The 25,508-nt window shown below is 35.5% G+C and overlaps 1 protein-coding gene across 3 annotated transcripts in view; it reads left to right on the top strand.

Moving 5' to 3' along the window:
- The window catches only part of PKHD1 (PKHD1 ciliary IPT domain containing fibrocystin/polyductin), a 445,188-nt gene that overhangs the window by 288,015 nt on the left and 131,665 nt on the right, over positions 1-25,508 (top strand). For all 3 annotated transcript variants that reach the window (XM_054698860.1, XM_037519857.2, XM_054698859.1), the window contains exons 55-57: positions 5,350-5,463; positions 7,983-8,070; positions 24,996-25,150. In XM_054698860.1, the coding sequence (XP_054554835.1) occupies positions 5,350-5,463; positions 7,983-8,070; positions 24,996-25,150 (357 nt within the window). The remainder of the gene's footprint in view (positions 1-5,349; positions 5,464-7,982; positions 8,071-24,995; positions 25,151-25,508) is intronic.

Below are 25,508 nucleotides of genomic sequence, written 5' to 3'. Positions count from 1 at the left end.
GATATTTATAAAATGTGAAGGTTATTTTGGACAGGAAAAGAAATAATTTAGAAATGCAATTTGTTGTTGTGGGTTCAGTGAAGAGGGCCTGAGAAATAGTTTGTTAAGGAAATGTTTCTAAAATTTGGGGCAGGATATTTAATATGTGCAGGTTTTTTGTATATCAGTTATACCTCAATAAAGCTGTAAAAGGAAATTTAGTGGCATGAAGAAGAAAAACAAAATATTTTTCAGTTCCATTCTTTTGATCAACAAATACTGATGAATATCACAGGATTTTACTTACTATGAAATATACTATACATTTACAGAGAAGTTCATAAAACATACACAGCTGAATTAAACATTATAAATCCGTTCTAGTGGGTATATAGTGAAATTTTATTATTCTAATTTGTATTTCTTTAATTTCTAATGTGATTTGTACTTTCTAAGTATTTATTGCCTGTGCGATGTCTTGTTTTTTTATGATGGATTATCTGTTTTATATTGATTTATTGGAATCATTTCTATATTTTGGAATGTACTTTTTCAACATCAGTTATATGTACTTACACAGTGGCTTGATTTTTCATTCTCTTAGTGGTATCTCTAGATAAATTAAAATCTGTATTTTAATATAGTTCATTTTGTAAGTCTCTTCCAGTATAAATTATATGTTTTGATTGAACATAGTCAATCAGTCAGCAAGCCTAGCTATATGATTCCAATCATTTAAGCATGTTAAACTTGCTTTAGGGCTATCATGTGATTATTATTTACAAATATCTGCTGCATGCCTGAAAAGAATATATACATTTTCTGAGTCTACTTTTCCATCTATGCCTATTATCTTAACTTTGCTAGTTATAGAATTCAAAAGCTGTTTCCTTACTATACTTTTTGTTTACTCTATAAATATTTATTTTGCCACTGTTATTATAGATATATCTGTATCTCCTTTTATTTTTGTCAATTTTTGCTTTATTTTGAAACTGTGATATAAAGCACGCTAATGCTTAAAATTATTGCAAATTACTGATGGAATGAGTTTTTATTTTGGTGGAGTATTTATTCCAAATCATTTTCTGCAAGAAGATTGAAAAAATTATCACTTCACCACATAGATAAATAAACTATAGATAATACATAAACTAGAGAGAAACTATAAATGACTCTGTTAGCAGTACACAGCATCATCTCTAATATAACACACTGTTGAAAGAAGGAGACAGGACGATCAGAGTTATTTGTGGTCTTGTGTGCTGTGACAGCCCACAGAGGGCCACTTAGCAGAGACTTAGTCAACAAGTCAGGTCCTGGAAGACATCCCAACTGAGCTGCTTTCTAGGTTTGTTGAGGGACTTCTGTGGTTCAGTATGTGAGCCTGTCCAGGAAACTGAGAGAAAAGGAAGGAGTTCTAATTGTCACAGTTGTTTTGAAATGTTTGCTGTCTCAAACCATTTTAAAATATGATGGAGGACGACTAGGATGTCTTGGGATGGCTGTGGTGTGGTGACATACATCCGAAGAGATGTGATTCCTGAAGTCATACCTTTGAATCATACCCAGTGTTGTAAGCCAATGTTACTTCAATAAGAGAAAAAATTGTCTGTCATAAGTTGATAACACTGCAGTGAAGAATTTTGGGCTTTAAATTTATCCACTTTCCACACTATTCATTTAGGGCAAGTTCCTTGCATTCCTTGAAGAATGCAAGGAGCATGGATGATTTTGCACAAAAACAGACATCTAATGTAAGATCAGAGAGGCTTTTAGAAATAAATTGCTGTGGGCCTCCCCTGGTGGCGCAGCAGTTGAGCGCTGGGCTGCGAGGCTGCCCGCAGCCTCTGCAGCGCCAGTTCGTTCCCCCCTGCTGCCGGTGAGGGTCCCACAAAAAAAAAAAAAGAAATTGCTGTGCAGCCAGGTTTTGAGGTGTGATTAGACAGGATGGATGTGAGGGATTTTAACACTCAGGGAGTCTTGCAGGTACAAAAGAAAATGCAGAGGGAACGGTAAGTAGTTCAGTGTGGTTGGCTTCGTGACAAGGTGTGAGGAGTCATGTTGAGAAAGTGGGCTTATGTGTAAACTACATTCATACTCGATTTTATCAAAGAGGTTTAGTTAATAAAATAATATAAGGTCCTTCTCCCTTTTCATACCTTTGAATTTCATGAAATCCATTTGTACCATATTCCTGAAGTCATTATAATGGTTATCTTTCGTATACCAGAACTTATTTTCTTCCATCTCCTCAGGTGATTTTAGCATCTGGAACATATTCTGTTTCCCCTCCATTGCCCACCATTATGCTCAGTAATGGCAACTTCCCTTACCTCTTTCCTATTGCTCCCCGCCCACATGTCCTAGGATGGTACTTATTAAGCCTAAGCCCAGCATCATAACTTATTAGCTGTGTAATTTCCCACAAGTTAGTTAACCTCTCTTTGTCTCATTTTCCTCACAAGAACCTCCATAATATCCATCATGGGCTTGTGAGAATGAGATGAAATCATGTATGCGAAAACACCTGGCGTGTCTTTACAGTGCCATGAATGTGATTTCCCCTCTGCTGCAAGGATCTAAATCCACTCAGGTTGAAAATGCCTTTTGCTGCAGCTATGAGCAGCTTGCAGCAGCTTTACAGGGAAAACCAGAGAGGAACTGCATCTTTCTGAGAGTGACTTCTCTGGGGGCCACTCTCCTTCAGGGACAAAGAGCACACTAGTGAGGGCACCTCATTATTCTCTGGCTACTAAATTTGAGAATAAGATGAGGAGCCCGGTCTTTAGGCTTTCCCACTCACCAGCCTCTACAATTTCAGGTGCATTGCACTTGAGTGTTGAAATAGCCGGTATTTCCTTCTCTTAGGTTGCTCTTGCCTTCTTTCTTATCAGTCCCTATCCCCCGTCTTTCCCTTCCTCCACATCTCAAAAAAGGAATCCAAACTGTGGTCATTTTAGATACCAGAGGATCACGGAAGGCTGGCTAATTTTGCCCAGATTTTCTGTGGAAGCCCCACATGTGCTGCAGTTTTGGGTTGCATAATTGATTTAATCTCTGATTTTAGAGGAACGCTGAACTCGTTTTGTGGGACTCAGCATACATTTCTCTAGGGCAAAAACTGTCCTACTTTTTTCTCTCTGGTATCTGTTTAGTGCAAGACCATTTCTTCCCCTGCACCCCCCCCCCAAGAATCTAAAGTACCCTCCGTGAAATAAATGAAATCACAGTTGGAAAATGGCTTACCGTACAGACTTTTAACCACAAGACAAGGCTACACCACATACATTTTCTTAGCGTTTCCCTCTGTCCCTGCTTCCCCTCTTTCTGCCCTAGCACATCTTTCTTTTGGCTAAGAGGACACATCAGTGCCTCAGCTGAGATTGGGAGCATCTATATCAAGTGCTACCATGCCTTCCTTTCTGACTGAATACACAGGCTGTGGCTTCTAATCCTTCTTCGCCCATTGACCTACTGTGCGACCCTAGATAGGTGTACTTACCTCTCAACATCTTATTTTCAGCAGTCCCTTTTAGTATGACTGCGAAGATTAGACTATAATGACTAGGCTATAAATTTGTAAGTTGTGAGGTTAACTGAGCCTTTGGCTAGCCAGATATCTATGGAGTAGCAACTAGGGATAATGACTTTATGTCCCCTGAAACACCATTTAATCAAGATGACAATGAGGCAATTTTATTTATTTATTTTTTAAAGTATTTATTTATTTATGCATACAAGAGCTGGGGTGCAGGCCAGAGATGTGGGGAGTGAGAGGATTTGCAAGAGACAGAGTGGGGAACAGAACAGGCAGATTGACTGAAGTACACTGCTGAGGGGAACAGCGGGCAAGTCAGGAGAGGTCTGTTTCCCTGGCTGGCTGGGGATCGAACTCATACTGCAGAGACTGCGATTGCTTCATAGTGCAGTGCTTAACACTTTGCACCACCAGGGAGGCCCCACAATAAGGCAATTTTAAATTTATGATCTGCTTCAGACTGTAGTTGGCAGCCTGATTCGTGGTAATATTTTTCAGGAATTTCTGGAGGGTCTTTTTGGTAGCAGTTGTTTTTGTGAACCTGTTTGATCTAATAGATAGTTTGTAGACCATCTTTACACTAGTTGTTTGTTGAGCTTCCCTGGTGGCCTAAGGGTTAAGTCTCAGTGCTATCACTGCCACAGCTTGAATTTGATCCCCGGACAGGGAGCTAACCCACATATGGCATAGCAGACCTCTCCTGTCTGGCCTGCTGATCCAGTGCATTTCAGTAAATCCACCTGTTCTGCTCCCCACTTTGTCTCCAGTGAGTCCTCTAATCCCCTGCCCCTCTGGCCTACACCCCAATTCTGCTACATCAATCAATCAAGTTTGCTTCTTGAAAACTGGTTCTGCGTAGTATTTTTTGTACTCTAAGATATATTTCCTCAAGAAAATAATCTTCATTGGATGCATACTCACTTGACACTATTTTCACAAGTTATCAAAACAATTCTCACATTGCAAAAATGACCAACAACAGGTTCACATCAACACAGAGAGGTTAGAAGTTATCCCCAACTGCTGTCTGAATATCCTAAGCTGAATGGGTTGTGTCCTATGCTCTTAAAAGAATTTAGACTTTAAAAATAATGCATTACTTATTGAATAAAACACAGCATAAACTGACCATTGTTCAAATTCAGACTCTGAATTCTATCAATACTTTTGGATAAATGTGGACAAGTCTCTTGACCACTAAGCCTTATTATGGATGAATATTTTGAATAGAAATAAGAATCACACTACCTAGGTTTGTTCTGATGATAAAATACTAACATGTAAGTAAAGCAATTTGGGGATCCAGTCATAAATAGTGTATTATCCAGGTTTTGCTGTAATGTTATAAATGTAACAAATAATACCCAGATCTCAATGGTTTACAATAACAACTTTTTTATGCTAGACTCAGTTGGATCTTGTTCCAGCTTGTATGTGCCATTCAGGTCTTCTGTGTATATCTCTTCACTAGAGGCTCTTTGAGGAATTCTTTCATGACCAAGAATGTCATTGCAGGTGATCTGGTGAGAACCTCTTAATCAACACCACAGGGGCAGTACTATTACTTCTACTCAAATTTCATTGGCCCAAGCTAGTCACATGGCCAGACTAAATATTAGCAGCTCAGCACAGTATACACTGCAATAATGGAGAAGAGTAACCACTTACTAGTTGTCCCCTTTTCTCATTCCAACTGTGTGACCATTGGTTCTTCTCCACATAGCCTACTTTCTAGCATCCATTTTGTATTCTTGAAGTTAGGGTAATATTAACCCCTCCCTCTTTTAATTTCAAGTTAATTGAGATGGTATACTCTTCTTTGTAAACAGGTACTTTAGAAAATCCCTTAGAAAAAGAACAAAAGCTTCGGATTCTCCTTAGAGCCTCAGAGGGAGTATTTTGTGACCGCTTCAATGGAATTCACATTGATCCAGGGACAATTGGTAAGAGTATAATATAGCTTTGTTTCTTTTAAATGAAATGTGTGTGTGATAGAGAAGTACCATTCATAAAATACCTGCTGAATTGCAGGCACTCATCTAGATAACTCTTATTACATCATTAATCAGTTCTTCTGGTAACAGTGTCCATTACTACAGATGTCAGACTAAGACTCAGATGATGAGCAATAAGCAGAAGGCCACACAGATTTATAATATCTTAACTGAGATTTATATGGAGATTGGCCAGACATCAAAGTCTGGACTGAGTCTATGTTATCAACTATCAATACTGTGTGGTTATATACTGTGTATATACATATATTTTTAAACTGATAGATCCGTAGATTGCTAAGGAATATTGACAATTTCTTCATTTGATACTGCCACAATAACTTGTCCTATTTTAAATCTGGTCTACCTAGATGCATAGAAACTGGGACTGGTCTTGTGTAACCATGCTGTAAAAAACACACAATAACTCAATTTTAAGGGACATATATATATATAAGAAGCTATCACATTTTAATATTTTCTTACTTTTTCTATATGAATGACTAATTTAATAAGATATCAGTGATTCAGTAAAGGGAAAATAATCATATAAGGCTAGGACGAAGTTTGGTAATCTGGTTTTGTAATATATAACCATTAACATATAATGCTTTGATAGTGTTTTATTGTTTCCAAAGGATTTTTCATATATGCTATTTATTTTACCATTTTTGCGAACATGAGATTCAAGAATTATATAATTTTTTCAAGTTAACAGACTAGGTGGATCGTATCTCTTTTTTGCTATGGTGTCCGCTGTGCTTTATGGGGTGCCACAATGGATTAAGCTTTGCATTAGAGAGGAGTATAGGAGTTCAGCTTTCCAGACTCCAGACTGCAGGGACAAAATCAAACTACTTCTTTTCTAGATCTCTCTGATACTAAATTGAATAAGGAATGAAATGTTTGTTTCACTGCATACTTAAAGTTTTGTGATATCATTAGTAATCAACAGACTTTAATCTTTTTAAGTATTATCATTTCCTTTAAACAACTAAGAAATGGTGCCATTTTACAGTAAAGCTCTGAAGATTGGGAATGACCAGAAGATCTGCTATTCTGGTCAATTGGATTTTCTGGCTAATTCAAATTTAAGGAAATGAACTGCTTTTTTTACAATCTTTGTTGTTGGAAATTTCTCTAAGTTGCTTCATGTGTTTCCCCTGCCTAGCTTACTTAACCAATAGTGAAAATGAATGGCATTTATAATGATGATGATATTGTATGAAACTTTGCAATATATCTATTATTATGAAAGAAAGTGAGAGTATTTTTTACATTTTCATTAATTGTGATTTTAATTTTATCATCTTCTGACTTTTCTGAGAGTGTAGAGAAAATTATGGATGTTGACTAAACAGTCTTTAGGTTCTACTTAACTGAGAGTATTTTTTACATTTTCATTAATTGTGATTTTAATTCTATCATCTTCTGACTTTTCTAAGAGTATGGAGGAAATTAGGGATGTTGAATAAACAGTTTATTAGGTTCTACTTAACTAAGATTTTTCGGTTCAAATTGGATGAAAACCAAAGGCATATTATCTGCTCATTATTGGCATTTGCTTCCTTTATTCATATGTTTTTTGTTAAAAATAGTGAAATCTTTAGATTACAAGATTAATGATTTGTAGCAAAACAGGATGCCAGGCATATACAGGCAGCCCATGTGGGTACAGGAAGAAAATATTAGAACTTATATTTATACATGTATATGAATATGTTCAAATACATACATACATATTTATCTACAAATAAATACACATGAATTAAGGGTGCATGATCATACTTTTTAGATGCTTGAGTTTATGCTTAAAACATTTCTAGATCAGTAGAATATGAGATATTGTGCTTCATATGATATAAAATGGCAGTAAAACATGTAAGAGGAAATACCTGAAGGAATAAAACTGGACTGCATCAAGCATGTCCCTGGTAAGACTTTAATTTGTGAGTCTGAAATAAATTATATTTTGAAACAAAGGGCCTAAAGATCTAGCTTTTGATATCTGTAATAAAACAAAAATATGAGGCCCAACCGCTGAAAACAAAGCTAATAGCACCAAATCTCTTTCCTTAGGAAATAAAATAATCTTTGTCTTTTAGAAAAAAGTGTATAACATGAAACATCAAAACCAGTTAACTTCCAACAGAATTGCACACAGGTTGGTATGATCTAATGGTAAAAATATAACTAGCTAACTGTTAGAGATGTCTGTTTCCCAGTTTATGGATGACTTGATATGATACAGTATTCATTTCTTGATAGTTTCAGAGAATAACTTTCATGGCCATGTGAGATATATATATCATATGCTGAAAACAGAGTTTTAAATATTCTTTTTCTGGTCAGGTGAAGATCTTCATGTACAGTTTCTTTGCACAATAACCTCTCTTTGGAGTTTTGCTATGTCAACTTAATCTCTGTGAAGGTTTTTCCAATCCATCTGTTGCTCCTTTTATTTTCAGGTGTTTATGGAAAAGTCCAGCTTCACAGTGCTTATCCTAAAAAATCCTGGACACATCTTGGAGCTGACGTCGCCCCAGGGAATGAGAGGTAAGAAGTGATAGTGAGTTAGGGATATGCTGTTTGGTTGAGTTTGCTTCAACTTGAGGTTTTGTTAAAAAATAAAAAAAAATTAGATTTAGAATCATAATTCAAGGATGAATCAGTGAAAATATAAAGAATTAAAGTGATTTAAAAAGATATTTAACATAAAATGAGGGGATCAAAAACAAATCAGATAGGAAGGATATTTAAGTTTATCTGAGCAGTAAGTTTTAGATAATGTATGTTTACTAATCTTAAAAATTATAAATTCTATAAGATAATAGGTGAAGCATGAGGTGAGTCCACAATAGTCTGAGTTGAAATGGTAGCTGGTACTGAGGTAGACAGAAGCTAAGTAGGAAAGTAATGAAGCTTATGAAGAATCTTGTAGAATTTAAATGCAGTAGTAGAAGTTACTATGCACTGAAGGCATAAAGAGACACCAGTGCATCAAAACAAATACGTAGTATGAATAACAAACTGCATGTACCTGAATGCAGGAGATAAGATCAGGAGATAAAAATTGCAGAAGAGAAGGTATTAGAAATAGAGAAATGGATATAGAAAATTTATGTAGATAATTGCTCATTTGAATATGAGCCCAGAACTACCAAGGAAAGAGTAATGAAAAACTACAACTAAGGAATTATGCTCAGTGAAATAAGTCAGAAGGAAAAAGAAAAGTATTAGGTGGTTTCACTTATAGGAGGAATATAGGGGAACCAAATAAGACATCAGGGGAAAAAAATAATAACAATACAAAACACACCACAAAAAAATAAAAACAAACAGACAGTTATAAACCAGAGACATTCTGCAGGGGAAGGGATCAGGAGGAGGGAGGGAGGACCACAGGGAACTGAGGTGATGGTGCAAGGGTGAATTGGTGAAGGAAATTCTATGGGGATTACACCTGAGGGGGTAACAAAAAGCAAATATTGTCTAAAAATAAACAATGATGTAAAATATATACAAAGAAAAAAGAAAAACTACAACTAAAATACATGAAACAAGCCTGTGGGTAGGTACATTTAATTTGAACAGATCAAAATCAAGAATAATTACTGCTATATATCCTCACAGTACAAGAAAAAACAGTGAAAAAGAGCGAAAGAAAAACAGAAGGGAACGAAAGCTTGCTACCTTAGAATTCTCTACAACATTAAATATAAGTTAAGAGTGGTACCAAATCCATGCTTATTTAGAGAAAAAGCAGAATTGTGCAGCCTGCTAAATGCCACTCACATGTGAAAACAAACAGAAGCTATCTTTTGCTTTTTTTTGCTAAAAAAATGCAAGAAGTGTTAAATTACAAGATCAAACTGAATATAAAATACATGAATAAGAATAAAATTCAAGAATAAAACAATGATATGCAAAGTATATATATGTACATATATTAAGGCTATTGATAGAAAGGCAGTAAAATAAGTTGAACATATTATAGACATGGTTATTGAAATTAGATAATTTTAAGTTTTCCTGTAAAAGTAACAAAATGAACTTTGAAACAATAATACATTCTATTATTACTATATAACATTATAAATGATAATATATTAGTGAGGGACCTGTGTGTAAAGTATACACAACTAATAGATTATACTTATGTGTATGCATATATATATGTGTGTGTATATATATATTATATATATATACAGGTGTGTATTATATTAAAATCTGGGACTATCATCATAGGAAACTGGAGTTGAGTCATGAGGGCCATAGGAAGTATTTATGACTTACTTTGTTCTGGCAGTCTTTAAAGAAGGATATACACCTTTTAAGTCATCAGAGAGAAAAGAGAATGAAAGAAACCATAAAATAGTGAAATACATAGACAAGAAAATAAAACAGTAATAAACTGAAACAAAATAGACAATTGAAGTGAGAAAGTAAGAATAAATCTTCCAGGTATAAAAAGATGTTTTATATATTATATATTATTTTTCCTTTTCTTGTGACTAATTCTGTAGCTCTGACCACTAAGTTTACTCATATCAACTTGTGCAAGTTAAAGACAGAAGTTGATGAATGAGAAAGTAGGAAACTAGAAGTCTTGAATTATTTAAAGAGATACGGATTTAATCTCTAATAACTTCAAGCATACAAAGAAAGCAATATGTAAAATCATTAATGAGAATTCAAATGGAAGATGTTGAAAAGATATAACTGTAATTTTATAAAAATATATATCTACATAGTACCATTTTGAAATTGAAAAATAGATTATATATAGGAATATAAAGTGTAGTTGGCTAAAGAAGAATAAAACTGAAAGAACAAATAATAACAAAAAACATAAGGTCATCAAAGATTTATCTCCAATATTATATTTGACTCACATAAATGTGTGACATGTTCTTTTAAGTATCAGACACTTTTTATGTTGTATACTCTAATCTATAGCAAAGGAAAATATGCAAACTTTTCCAATTCATTTTCGGAGGCAAATATAAAATAATTTTTAAACAGCTACTAAAGATAATTCAAGAAAAGAAAACTTAAGAGCAGTTTAGTGTAAATAAAATGTAAAAATTGTAAGTAAAACAGCAATGAATGAAATCCAGTAAATTAATAGAAGGAAAAAAAATCACAATTGAGTGTAACCTTTTTAAGTAAAGAAGGATCGTTCAATCTAGAATAATCCATGAATATAATTTATCTAAGTAATAGATACAACTCAACTTGCATTGTTGGAATAAACAATAAATTAAGACTTCCTTTAAATCGGTATTCCTTAATAGAGTTGCTTAGTCATTAGTTGAGAATCACTGCTTTAACTTATTATTCAAAACAAATAATTAAAAAATCCTTTTCCAACAAGCTGCTTTCTATTTTATGGAAAAACATACTAAAAATTACTGATTATTACAGAGATTATTAACTATTAATTTTAAAGATTTTAGCCAATGTATTGAGTAAACACAGAATGTGTAAACTGTAACTATTAAAGTAATTCAAACTAAAATTTTTGTTGGTTACATATTTTGTTCTAAAAAAACCCAAGATAAACTATAAAACTATAAAGTACTAGTAAGAGGGAAAAAAGGAAATTAGAATAAATGGTGATGCATGACATAAATGGAAATACGCAATATTTTATAGATGTCAAATCTAATGCAAATTTAAGTATAACATATATGTGTGTGTGTTTGGAATCTAACCCATTAATTCTAAATCTTTTATGATAATAAACACTTGAAGATAATCATATATAGCCAGTTATTTTAAAAAGTGTATATAACTTTAATATGAGTAAACACTTTATTGTTATTGGCACTAGAACAGAAGATAATGCCTAGTAATAGACTCAGGTATGTGTTACTCCTTAGGCTTTGAATAAATTAGCATTTCAATTTAATTGAAAACTTGTGCTGGGATAATTGTTCCATGCTTTGAAAAATATATAAATTCTCACAGGATTCACTCCAAAATAAATTGTAGGTCAAAAAATTAAATATGAAAAAGCTAAAGCATAAATTATTTTGAAGAAAATTTAAGTATTATGTAATTTTATTTTATTTTTTTTTAAGATTTATTTATTTATGCATATAAGAGCTGGGGTACAGGCCAGAGATGCAGGGAGTGAGAGAAATCACCAGAGACAGAGTGGGGAACAGAACAGGCAGATTGACTGAAATACACTGCTGAGGGGAGCAGCGGGCGAGACAGGAGAGGTCTGCCTCCCCATGTGAGTTTCTCCCAGGCAGGCCGGGGATCGAACTCATGCTGCAGAGGCTGCGGACTGCTTCATAGTTCAGTGCTTAATCCCTTGTGCCACCAGGGTTTACGTAATTTTAAACTAAGGAAGACTTGCCTGATCATAACAAGAAATAACAACCTTCACAGCAAGAAATAATAGATTTGACAACATAAATATAACAGTATTTCTGCATGTCAATTGCAAAATATAAAGGTAAATATATATAGACAAAATTTACAAGATATAATAATACAAGTGAATGGCTTATAATTTTTACATGTAAAGAACTTTTAGGAGTAAAAAGAAAACAATATGAACATACCAGAGCAGTCATGAAAAACTTTGACTACGTGAGCCACAAAGAAACAAAAACAAAAACATACATATAACTAACATATAACTAACATATACATAAACATGTTTTTTTTTCTTTTCTAAAACCAAAAATAATGGTAAAACAAAAATTAGATACCAGTTTAAAATTTTATTTTTTATTTATTTTTAAATTTTTTTTAAAAGATTTATTTATTCATACATACAAGAGCTGGGGTTCAGGCCAGAGATGTGGGGCCAGAGACAGAGTGGGGAGCAGAACAGGCAGAATGACTGAAATACACTGCTGAGGGGAGCAGCGGGTGAGTCAGGAGAGGTCAGCTGCGCCATGTGGGCAGTTCCCTGGCCAGGCATCGAACTTGTGCTGTAGTGGCTGCAGCAGCTTCATAGTGCTGCATCTTAATCCCTTGTGCCACCTGGGAGGCCCTACCACTGAAAATTTTAAATTAGCAAAGGCGAAAGTGTGAATTCCAAGTTGAGCAAGGTGAGGGGATGTGAACACTAAAGTGGGAAATAATATGTAATAGATTAGTTTTATAAGTAAGATAATATTTATGTATGCATGTATACAGAAACACCTAGAAGGACAGAGACACAATAATCCCAGGTGGTGGGATGACAGACACATAGCTACTGCTTTGCTGTACTTTTCTCCATGTTGTTTTATTTATTTATTTTTTTTCATAGAGTGTGTATTACTTTTGTAGTTATTTTAACCTTGTTATTTACTTATTCAATATGATTGCTGTGAATTCCACCCTATGTCAGATATCAATCTATGACCTGTAGGTATTAACAAGTAAAAATTAACATGGTCTGTGTCCTCAATGTTGATCAAATGAATATAAAGTAAATGTAAAATTACATGTGTGATATGTGCTATGAAAAATGGTTATATCAGATTCTGGAAACATACATAGAGGAACTTGAAGCGATAGTGGAGATTAGAAAAGTCTTCCCTAAAGAGTGATTTCAGAGGTGGGACCTGAAAGAGTGGATTTAAATTAAACAAAGTGGAGGCAGGGTGTGTGTGGAAAGAGCTCTCTAGGTAGAGCAAGCCACACTCAGTCATTCAACAATCATCTGATGAGTAACTATGCTGTATGCCTGTTGTATTGTAAGCAGCAGGGAGGCATGATTGAAAATAGCTTATAGTGTGTGGGGTACCCTTTTACATTGAATGGACAGTGAAGATCTAGCTGGAGAAGGGACATTTGAACTAAGACCTGGATGCTAAGAGGACAAGAGAGTTTGATGAGAATGGGCAAGAGTGCTCAATGAGGAGAGAAATTTAGCACTGTCCCTGAGGTGGCTTTTGAGGAAGGGGGTCTAGGACAGAGGTCACTATAGCAGAGGGAGTGAGGGAAGAGTTGTATAATGTACCAAGTTACATGGGACCTTGTTTCAGTAGGAGAGGTCAAAGGGAAAATTCCTGAGGGGTTGCATGCAGAGGAATTGATGGAATCTATTTTATGTTATTGAAAACCACTCTGGCTGCATTATAGATGATTTATGGAGATGAGAACAACCAAAATATCGGTTAGGTCAGTTGAGGGTAGCTAGGACTATAAGGAGACAGTGGAGGCAGAGAGAAGAGATGATAAGTGAAGTGAATGCTGAGGTAAGGGCAGTGCTTCTGGTGTTTTTGAGTGAGCAAGTTCATGGAAACTCACTGAGATGGGAAGACAGGTTAAGGAACAGTCTTGGCAGAGTAGAAGACAGCAGGTGGCAGGACATGCTAAGTTGAAGACAGCAAGTGGAGATGTCAAGAAAGTAATACATAACTTAGGGCTCAGAGAGAAAATAGTGTCATGCTGGAAATGGGTGATGTTCCTGATCAGAAAGATAAAGGAAGAGGGGAAAACTGGAGCCTGGAAATAGGAATGGGGCCATTTTAATTTTCAGAAGTTGACAGAAGAGTTGAGAGCACTAGTGACTTGAAAAAATAACAGGATAACTGAGCGAGTCATCAGGATCCAGGGCCATATCCATTGGTAATGTCCAGAATTCTAGTTTTTCCTTAAAGAACATTATGCAGCTATTGTAGGTTTCTAAGGGATTAGTTTGAGTAGGAGATAGCTCTTATATTCACATTTCTATGTCTGAAAATCATTCTAAGGATAATGTAGACAATAGGAGGGTTCAAAAATGCATCTAGCACACCACTTAGGCAGTCCAGTCAAGAAAGTAAAACATACAGGCAGGAGCTTAAGTAGTAATACAGAGAAGTGGACATATTAGAGACTGGAGGTGAAATCCACCAGATGTGTTACAGGAGAGGTGCTTCCTTGGTTTCTGGTTTGCTTAGATGCACAGCGATGCTATCCACCAGGAGAGGACTAAGTTTTGGGAAGAAGATCATAATTTCTGATTTGGGCATTTGGAGTTTGAAGTGCATTCCTGATACCTAAAAGATTTGCGAAGTAGGCAATTCAAGTAGGGATCAATAAGAAACTTTAATTATTATAAGGTTAGTAAGTTGGAATTAGGCAGGAACCATGAGAATGGATTTTTCTTATAAGAATGTGTTAAAAACATCAGAATCTGAGCTACAGGCTATTTTGAAAGAAACTCAATTTTATTAATTAAAGCTATCCATAGTAATTAACTAGCTACTATTTATTGAGTTGTTATCATGTGGATTTACTATATGTCAGACATTTACCAAACATATTACTACATTATCTCATTTAAATCTTTTATTTATTTTTTTTAAGATTTATTTATTTATGCATACAAGAGCTGGGGTACAGGCCAGAGATGCAAGGGGTGAGAGGATCCACGAGAGACAGAGTGGGGAACAGAACAGGAAGACTGACTGAAATACACTGCTGAGGGGAGCAGTAGGTGAGACAGGAGAGGTCTGCCTCGCCATGTGGGTTTCTCCCTGGCCGGCTGGGGATCAAACTTGTGCTGCATAGGCTGTGGTTTGCTTCGCAGTGCAGTGCTTAACCACTTGCACCACCAGGGAGGCCCCATTTAAATCTTTTAATAGGGGCCTCCCCAGTGGCACAGCGGTTGAGCGCTGGGTGAAGCTGCCCGGAGCCTCTGCAGTGCTGGTTCGATCCCCGGCTGCTCCCTGGCCACCGGAGGAGGGTCCCACATGGCCCGCAGACCTCTCGAGGCGCCCGCTGCTCCCCTCAGCAGTGTACTTCGGTCCTTCTGCCTGTTCTGCTCCCCGCTCTGGCTCTGGTGAATTCTTTCACCACCCCCCTCCCCCGCACTTCTGACTGTACCCAGTGCTTGTATAAATAAATAAATAAATCTTAAAAAAAAAGAAAAAGAAAAAAGAAATCTTTTAATAATATAAGTTAGGCAGTATTATCTGAATTTTACAGACAGAAAACTGAGGTTAAAGACGTTAATATAAATTATTAAAGTTTACAAAGCTCTAAGTTCATTAGGCTGATTTGTCTGATTTCATTACTTGTGTTCTACATGCTATAAACATTAAAAACAAAGTTTCTTCATCCTGTTCATGAGTACTTTAAAGAATTTATATGAATGATGTGGATAAGCTTTCTTTTAACCCTTTCAAAATGTAAATAATTTTAAATTCAAAAGAAGTTGCAAAAATAGTACAGATTTCCTATGTTTACATTGTTGAGGATTCCCTGGTAATAACATCTAATATAACTATAGAATATTATCAAATCTGGCAAATTGTGCTACAGTATTAACTGAACTATAAGCCTTTCTCAAATCATTTCTTTAGACATTGTTCTATAATCTTCCTTTATGTTAAAAGTTATTTGAGGGGCCTGCCTGGTGGCGCAGGCAGTTGAGCACAGCACCATGAAGCTGTCTGCAGCCTCGGCAGTGTGGGTTCGATCCTAGCTGCCTGTGGAGATACCCACATGGCACAATAGACCTCTCCTGTCTCACCCACTGCTTCCCTCAGCAGTGTATTTCAGTAGATCCACCTGTTCTGCTCCCTTTTCTGTCTCCGGTGAATCCGCTCACCCCTGCACTTTGGCCTACACCCCAGCTATTGTATGGATAAATAAATAAAATCTAAAAAAAAGTTATTTTAATAGGCCTTTTTAATTACTGTGATAAAGCAAATTTTATCTCCCTTTATTTTCACTAGTAGAAGTAAAAATTTGAATTTATTTGCATGTAATAGATGTTTCATGAAACACATTAGAATGAGACATCAACAAGAAAAGTTTTTTATAAATTTAGACTCACTTCTGATACTATCAATCAAAATAAGCTTAGCAAGATATTTGAAAAAAAATTCTCTTGTTCTTTTATTATATAGATTTAATTATATAATAATTAGTCAAAATTAAATCAGTCAATATTGTTACTTGCTTCTGTTGACTTGGAGGATATTGATGAACAAAAAATGTTTTTAAATTTCAGATAAGTCAAGAAAAATTAAAATTGGATTTTTAAAATTATTCCCTTTTTTTGCCCATTACAATTATCAAATGTATGTTTATTGTGAGTCTTAATTCCACCTCTTTGGAATTTAATGATTTATTATCCATTAATACAAATATAAAGGTTTCATTGCAACAATTTAAGCAGGTCAGGGATAGGGTTGGATTTATGTTTGAATCTAATCTATGCTTTGTGGAGAATTGACTGTTGGGAGGACAGGGTGGAAGTGGAGAGAGAGTCACAGGTAAGATGTGATAATATTGCAGTCTTTCAGGTGACATATGCTGATGGTTTAGATGAGGGTGATAGTGATAAAGGAGCCAAGATGTACTTAAATACATGTGGAGGCAGAGTTAACATGATTTGCTGATGAATTACATAAACTAGAGAGTCAAAGATAAAATGTTTGGCCCAAGTAACTGCATGAGGAGTGCTATGATTTACTGAGAAGAGAAACACTGGGAGATTTCTTGGGAAACTTCTTCAAAGGTTCTTATTTATTGTCTTATTTTTTACCAAGTGTAATTTATTAATTTATCAAGGCAGTTTCGAAAGCATTATTCAGTCTTTGTGTCCTGTTATTTTATGTTTCTCAAGTGATTTATTAACTTCCTCTGTTATTTACAAGGAAATAACTCCAAGCTAAGGAACAAATTGTTACCTCAATCTTTTCCCCAGAATCTAGACCTTTCATTCAAACATCATCATTTCTTATATTTTTTCTGCTTCCTCCTGTATCAAATTAGTGATGATATTCTTTGGACATTCTTTGGAATATTTCTTGTTTCTCTTTTTTCTGTTACAGTCTTACTTCAGCTCTTACACAGGGCTCTTTATAACGACTATTGAACTGGCTCACTAAATAATTGATAAATGAAATCAGCAGTACATTTACACCTCTTCTTTACCTTTACACTTCTTACTTATTCCTCAAGATTCTCAAGACATCTCCCACAAGATATTCAAGCTCCCTTCCACTACACACAGATTTATCTGCCATCAGAACCACTGTAGTGTGTGATTTGCTGATTTATAATTTGAATAAGTATATTTCCTAGTAACTGATACAATGCTGTTTAAGGAATGTATGTCCTGCTCCTCCAAATGACTGCTATAGAAGGATGCAAATATTGATTTTATTGATTTGGTATGTCAACATCTATTAACAGCAGAATATTCAGAAGACTTCCAATAACTGCCCACTACATTGAATTGATATCTATTTTCTGGAAATCAGGACTTATTAAATCTGTTGGTTAATAGCATGTTGTATAATAATTGAAAATCTTGAATTTAATGAAGATTTACTGTAATATATTTTGATTATTACTCAAATCTTAATTATAATAATTTAATTCAAGAATAAAATATAAAGTTGACATTAGTTCAAGATCACATATGTTGCCAAAAAATGATTCCTTCTGGCCCCTGAACTAGAGGGTCCCAATCTCAAGCTGGCTATCATCTCCATGATAAAAAAGACATATGATTTAGGTTGAAAATAGTATTTTATAATATAAAAAAAGTTCAAACTTTGAGGGCAGGTATACTACAATGATACTAATTGTGCAGTTTACTAAATGTTTAAGTTTGGGTAAATTATCCTCTGTGAGCCTCCATTTTTTTTCCTCTGAGAATAAAATGCCTAGAGAATAGAGTGTTTATAAGAATGACGTGAATTAATATATGTACAGTGCTTAGTCCTATTTCTGGCGCAAAGTAAGCTTCAAGACATGGCTGTTATGGTCATCAGGATCTCTTTAGTTCAAAATAAAAGTACAAATCAGCTGTCTGAATTTGGGAGATTGCACAACAGGTCTCCCACGCCTCTCCATTTGCTTCTACTGAAAGAGGGTTTTCCCAGTTCCTTTGGGTGCAAGTGGACACAGAACTGTCAAGCTTTCCCCAGTGTCATTTCCAGAGGGAAAATTGCCCTCTCCAATTAATTTCAGTTCAAAATTCTAGATGTCATTTAAATTTAAATTTGCTTAAAGAATGGAACTTGTGTTGATCTCTCTGTCTCTCAGTCTCTCTGTCTCTGTCTCTCTGTCTCTCTGATTCTCTCTCTTTCTCTCTCTCTCTCTCTCTCTCACTCACTCACACACACACACACACACACACTTGATGTGAAGTGATGGATGCTTTACCTAATAAGGGAATATACAAATGTATATATACATATACATATAGCAACTTATACATATAACAAATCACCATGATTGTACACTTTAAATATCTTAAAAGTTTTGTCAATTATACCACAGTAAAACTGAAAATAAAAATCAAGGGAAGGATTCTCACCAACAAAGTCAGGTTGGATCCCTCATCCACCACTTCAATGAGTATGGTAGATGAGGAAACAGTTCTCAGAAGAGATGTAGTGGATTCCCTGAAATGAAGGCCAAAGGACAAACCATTGTCCAAGGATGTGGGCAAACCATTGACATCTGAGTTAACTATGCTTGTTCCTATCACTGTCAACCTCATCAAATGGTTTGATTTCTTCTATACTTTTCATGGTCCAATGCAGTCTGAGGGTCTTCAGCATATATCCATAGCTCTGACAAATTTTTTTTTCTAAGTGGAGTTGAAAAAAAGCCTCAGTGTTAGTAGAGTTCAGAAATCCATGTCTGTCCTTATTCTTGGGACTAGGGAGAGCACTTTGGCTTCTGGACACACTATGTCCACGGTCAGAGGCAGCTGTTATCAGTAAGACATCTCCAAAGTTTAGTTAACAATTTAAGTTGTTGGTGTATATATATGAATGCCTTATACATGATTATAAAAACATTTAAAATCAAATTTGGAAGCACACACACATATATATACATGTATGTGTGTGTGCTTACATATATATGTAATTGTATGTAATTATGTTCTTTTATCAAAAGTATTAGATTTTCTCTAAACTAGGTAAAATGTTAATGCCAAAATAAAGGAAATTGTGCTGATATTTTGTTTATTTTTTTAAGTTATCTTTCAGGAGACTTCTGCTGTGATTATTCATAGTTTCCTCCCTCTTCTCATATGGTTTCATTTAGGTTCAATTATGTTGCAAACAGTTCTTTTAATTTTTTGTTTATTTATTGTTTTAGGTATGTTTTTCTCAGAACAACAAGAGTCCCTCCTCTCCCCTGTAGCTGCAGGACTCATAAGTATTAATCAGACACATGGAATACAGCTGGAATTCAAACATTCCTTAAATGAGGAATTCTTATTTTGGTTTAAATTGTTATTATTGAGGAACTGTTGGCTTAGGTAACATCAGTTAAGATAATTTTGGATATAGGCTCATACCTATTCAAATGTATGATACCCACCATCCTACTACCAAAGCACCCATAATTCTCCATCCTAGTCTATTATCCTACTCCTGCCTTGAACAAGGATTTCTTGAAATGGCTGGATGATAACCATAATTGTGGAACTTCAATTGGAAGTATAGATGCTGGAATTTGAGGAAAAGTGAAACAAGACTAGCAAAACCATCTAGTTTCTGGAAACTGAGACCACATTTTTCTCTGAGTTATTGCTGTTGCTCTGCGGATATAGAAGTGGAAGGGGCCACATTCCCTTGGTGTCTGCACATGGTCCTTAGGTAGAATTAATATCCTAAGTCTTCCTAGTCTGGAGGAGAGAGGTATTTTCAAGAACTTGTCAAGCTTGGGAAGCCTTAATGAATAACCAGCTTAAGTTTATGTTTTTGATATAGAGTCTGAAGTGGTATTATTTTTTTAGATTTATTTATTTTTTATGCACTGGGTACAGTCCGAAGCACGGGAGGGTGAGAGAATTCACCAGAGCCAGAGCGGGGAGCAGAACAGGCAGACTGACGAAATACACTGCTGAGGGGAGCAGCGGGCGGCAGGAGAGGTCTGCGCACCATGTGGGACCCTCGCCCGGTTGGCCGGGGATCGAACCGGTGCTGTAGAGACTGCAGGCAGCTTCGCAACCCAGCACTCAAACACTGTGCCACCAGGGAGGCCCTGAAGTAGTATTTTGACAATGCTTTTTTTCTTAGAACTTTGCTATATGTTCCAGGCTTTGCATAGGTAGTAGCCATATTTTCACTAAACATTAATGATATCACTTCCAATCTACTGGCCTGCAACTATTCTTATGGTAGCAGTTGTGGCATTGCTCTGTAGGAAAGAAACTGTTACAACATTAAATATAGCAAAACAGAAAGTAGGCCTATCTGTGACAAACAGGATGTATTCTATGGTTTTGTTTGGCAAAGAAGATGGCCCATTTCAAAACAAATTATGATTTGTTAAAGATCTTGGGCTAGGGTGGAAAGAAAAAATTGAGTATTTGAGTAAAAAAATAAAACCAGCGGCACGCAGACCTCTCCTGCCGCCCGCTGCTCCCCTCAGCAGTGTACTTCGGTCCTTCTGCCTGCTCTGCTCCCCGCTCTGGCTCTGGTGAATTCTCTCACCCTCCCGCGCTTCTGACTCTACCCAGTGCTTGTATAAAAAAAAATAAAATAAATAAATAAATAAATAAATAAATAAACATGCCTCTATAAAATTAAAAAAAAAAATAAAACCAGCAATGATAATTAAAGTTGGAGAGCAATAGAAGGGAAAATTACTTATGGGACAGTAGTGTATATTAGGTCAAAATAAGAGCAGAACAAAAAAGGGACTGAGTGGTCAGTAGAGAAGAGACTCCCTTGGGAAGTCTCCTTGAAGGCAAAGGGACTCTAGTCAACATTTAAGAATGAAAGTGGGCCTCCCTGGTGGTGCAAGGGGTTAAGCACCACACTATGAAGCAATCCACAGCCTCTGCAGCAAGAGTTAAATCCCTGGCCGGCCAGGGAGCAATCCACATGGTGCAGCAGACCTCTCCTGACTTGTCCGCTGCTCTCCTCAGCAGTATATTTCAGTAGATCTGCCTGTTCTGCTCCCTACTCTGTCTCTGGTGAATCTGCTCACCCGCCACATCTCTGGCCTGTACCTCAGCTCTTTTATGCATAAACAAATAAATCTTTAAAAAAATTAAAAAAAAATGTGTGGACTGAAGAGCAGAGCAAGGGCTGTTACACCTTAAGCAACAGGTGAGAAGCTGTTTTGCAGCAGAGTGTGCATAGTCATCTGACTGGAACAAGGGATCTTTTTAAAATATATATATATATGTATAATGTATATTGTTTTTTTTATATCATTGCTCATTTTTGTACAATATATGCTTTCTCTTCTCAGGTATAGTCCCCGTAAAATTCCCATCACCGATTCACCTGTGCACCATCACCATAGTCCTTTGTGCTCTTCCTTCCCATGTTTGATCCCTCTGCCTTCCTCTCTCTTGCAGAATATCTCTGATTTATAGTTGTCTCTTGATCTTTTAATTATAATTCTTTTTCCTGATCCCCTATTTGGTTCCCCTATATTCCTCCTATAAATGAAACCATTAGATCTTTTTCTTTTTCTTTCTGGCTTAGCTCACTGAGCATAATTCCTTCCAGCTCCATCCAAGTTGTGGCAAATGGCATGAGTTTGTCTTTTTTGATTGCTGAATAATATTCCATTGTGTATATGTCCCACATCTTCTTGATCCAGTCATCTATTTTTTGGCATTTGGGTTGTTTCCATATCTTGCCTATTATAAATAGTTCTGCAGTAAACATAGGGGTGTAGATATCCTTTTGAATTAATTAATCTACCCAAAGGTTTTGTGTCCTTTGGGTAGATTCCTATGAGTGAAATGGCTGGGTCATATGATAGCTCCATTTTTAGTAGTTTGAGGAACCTCCACACAGCTTTCCATAGTGGTTGGACCAGTTTGTATTCCCACTGGCAGTGTAGGAGAGTTCCTTTTTTGGAGCAGAGGACTTTTTAAGGGACTTGGGGATAAAGTTTTATTTCTTTTTTGAGTTTACCCAAGATTCACTCTTTGTGTTATACATACTATGGGTTTTAACAATTGTATAAAGACATGTTTCCATCGTGTTAATAGCATCCAGAGTAGTTTTACACCCCAAACCTAAAAATCCCTTGTCCCCAAACCAGAGACACTTTATGAGGGGAGGGGAGTGAGGGGTGGGATTGGGGTCAAAATAAAGGGGTTGCAATTGTTTGGGGAATATAAAAATAAAAAAATTAAAATTAAAAAAAATGATGAAAGAATGAAAAGACAATTTCTAGGGTATGTCAGCATAAGCAAGAGTAAACAGACTTCTAAACTGTGTACCTCTACGCAGTGTCCATTAACCCTTGGAGAACTGGGGTTCCTCAAACGTTTATAAATGGTGTTTAATCCTCTACTGTCATCTGAATGTATGTGTATGTATAATTCAATAATACTTATATGAATATTTTTAAATGTATACAAATGTTTGAGATTGATAAAATAATAAATTCCTTTAAAGCAAAAAAAAAAAAAGAAATGAGTTTTTATCTAATTTTCACAAGGAACTTTTCAGAAGATTGAGATAAATACTTCACAAGCTTTATTCAACAATATAAACAATAATGAAATGATTAGGTAACATGGACTGTGAAGAAAGGATTAATTTAAATTATGCTGCTAATTGACTTTAGTATGACTTTATACTCATAGTCTTATTTTCTTGTTAGAAAGGTAATTTAAAATACAAATAAAAAGACAATTTTTCTTACTATAACATATTGTCTGTTAAGTTAGAAAATTTAGATTTAAGTGAAAAGCACTTATAACCCCACCATTCACAGGTGGACTGACATATAAACATGCAATCTTTTCCATTTTCTTTGTCTGCATTATTTTATTTTAAAAAATGGTATATTGTTTTGTGGCTTACATTTTTCAAAAAATATTTCATGAACAAGGCTTTGTTGTAATTCAGTGTTGTGGTACCATGCACTTTTAATGACCACATAATATTCCATTGCATGGGCTATATATTTATCATAATTTCAATTATTATTATATGAAGTATGAGAGTATCCCTGTTTTATTACCACTTAGTAAGTGCAAAACTGAGAATTAGATAGGTTGGGTGGTGTCATTTAATGGAAAGAACCCTGGACAAGTTCAGGAGTCTTCCTTTGTTTTAATTCAACCTCTGGGTCTATTCAGTTATCTAACATTGAATGTTATTATTTAATCTCTCTGGATATCAGTTTATTTGCCTTTAAAATCTAGCAGTTGCTTTAATATTCTGTAACTGTGAATTACAAAGCTGTTGAAGGAAATCAACAAGGGAGGTAAGATTCTAGTTTCTTTCTAAAATTCTTGAAGTCTTTGACAGCAGTCTTTAACAATGACTCTCTAGTCTCAGGAACACAGATTTGAATTAATTACAATCTTTGGTTCATAACAGACTCATATCATTTGCCCATGCTTCCTTTTTTTGATGTTAATACTATTTATTAAATCTGTGAATCTCACATCACCATAGTAGACTTTCAGAATGTCAATCAATCAAAATGTAAGTTGAATCAAAATTTAAATTCAATGAATCAAAATCTAAATAGTGAATATTTTATTGACCATTATATCTCTGATATATACTGTAATCTCTGGTGCATACCAGTTGCTCAGTTAATATATGTTTGCATGATTTAATGACCTTAACATGGGGACCTGTTGCCTGCATGAACATTCACTGTTAGAGGAGACTTTATCTTCAAAGCTTGGTAAACTTTGGGTGTGAGCAAAATAAAATAAAATTGAATTAAAGTTAAAATAAAGTTAGGTCACTGAAGTTGGTGATGACTGTGAAGGGAAGATAAAGCAGATATATTTACTAAGAAAAGCTAGGCGGCAGTAAAAGTGGAGTAGACATTTTATTAAAGAAATAAAAGTTAAAGAAAGCAAAAATGAACAAAACCTTATTGTTTCACATTGTGATGAAAGTGCAATGTTTGAAACATAGCATGAGCAAGAGATATGTACTTTTTAGTCCCTACATAGCACTGTGATCTTGGAAGGAAGTGGTAAGTTATTGGTACTTTTCACATGAAGATATGAAACTCAGAAAAGTTAAGTGTCTTCTTCAGGTCACACACCTAGTAAGTGGCACCTCTAGGATTCAGACACTGTCTTTCTAACCATGAAGGTATGAGCCAAAAATTTTAATGCATAGTGATGAATTGTTTGCAAATGATATTATGGGTCTTCAGAAAGTCTGAGAAAAGATCACTTTTGAAATACTTCATTATTCAAACTGTTTCCCAATCAAGGAAGAAGATTTGGATTTTAGGGAAACCCTAAATATGTATAGACTGTATATGCTTTCTTGTTCTTTTGTCTCAGACTTTATGGCCACAGAGTATCTTGGCTCATTTTGTAATGCATATATATATATATATATATATATATATATATATATATATATATATGTATATCAGAAAATGAACCCCATAGTATTAAACTTTCTATAAAACTTTTTTTTTCTCAGCTTTGACTTGTTATTTCCAGTTTAGTCCCCTGGTGGGGTTTTCTAGTTACAGTGGATCATCTCACTGACATGAATAGGTTATTTGCCCATCTACATGGTGCCATCTTTATGCTCTTACAGAATTATTGTAGAGGACACAGTGGATTGGCGACCCCAGGACCAGATCCTTCTTAGCTCGTCTTCTTATGAGCCTCATGAAGCAGAGGTCCTCACTGTGAAAGAAATCAAAGGCCAACACATTCAGATTCATGAACAGCTCAAACACCGGCACATCGGTAAGACTGGTTTGTTGATAAGGGGAGTGACTGAAGCGGGAAGAACATGTCAGCAACCTGTCTAGGAATCTGCAACTGGTCACCATTCAAAGGAGATGATAATCCTTATTGCTGTCCTAATCTAAACTCTTCCTAGAATACTTTATTCTTTTTTTTAAAGAATCATTTATTTATGTATACAAGAACTGGGGTACAGGCCAGAAGTGTGAGGGGGAGGGGTGAAAGGATTTACCAGAGACAGAGTGGGGAGCAGAACAGGCAGATCTACTGAAATACAGCAGGTGAGTCAGAAGAGGTCTGCTGCACCATGTGGGTCACCTCCCTGGCCAGGGATCGAACTCTTGTTGCAGTGGCTGCG

This window comes from Talpa occidentalis, unplaced genomic scaffold, assembly GCF_014898055.3.
Source record: "Talpa occidentalis isolate TD23 unplaced genomic scaffold, MPIMG_talOcc4v2.1 talOcc4.2, whole genome shotgun sequence".
Taxonomy (NCBI): domain Eukaryota; kingdom Metazoa; phylum Chordata; class Mammalia; order Eulipotyphla; family Talpidae; genus Talpa; species Talpa occidentalis.
This window is presented reverse-complemented; position numbering and strand designations above follow the sequence as displayed.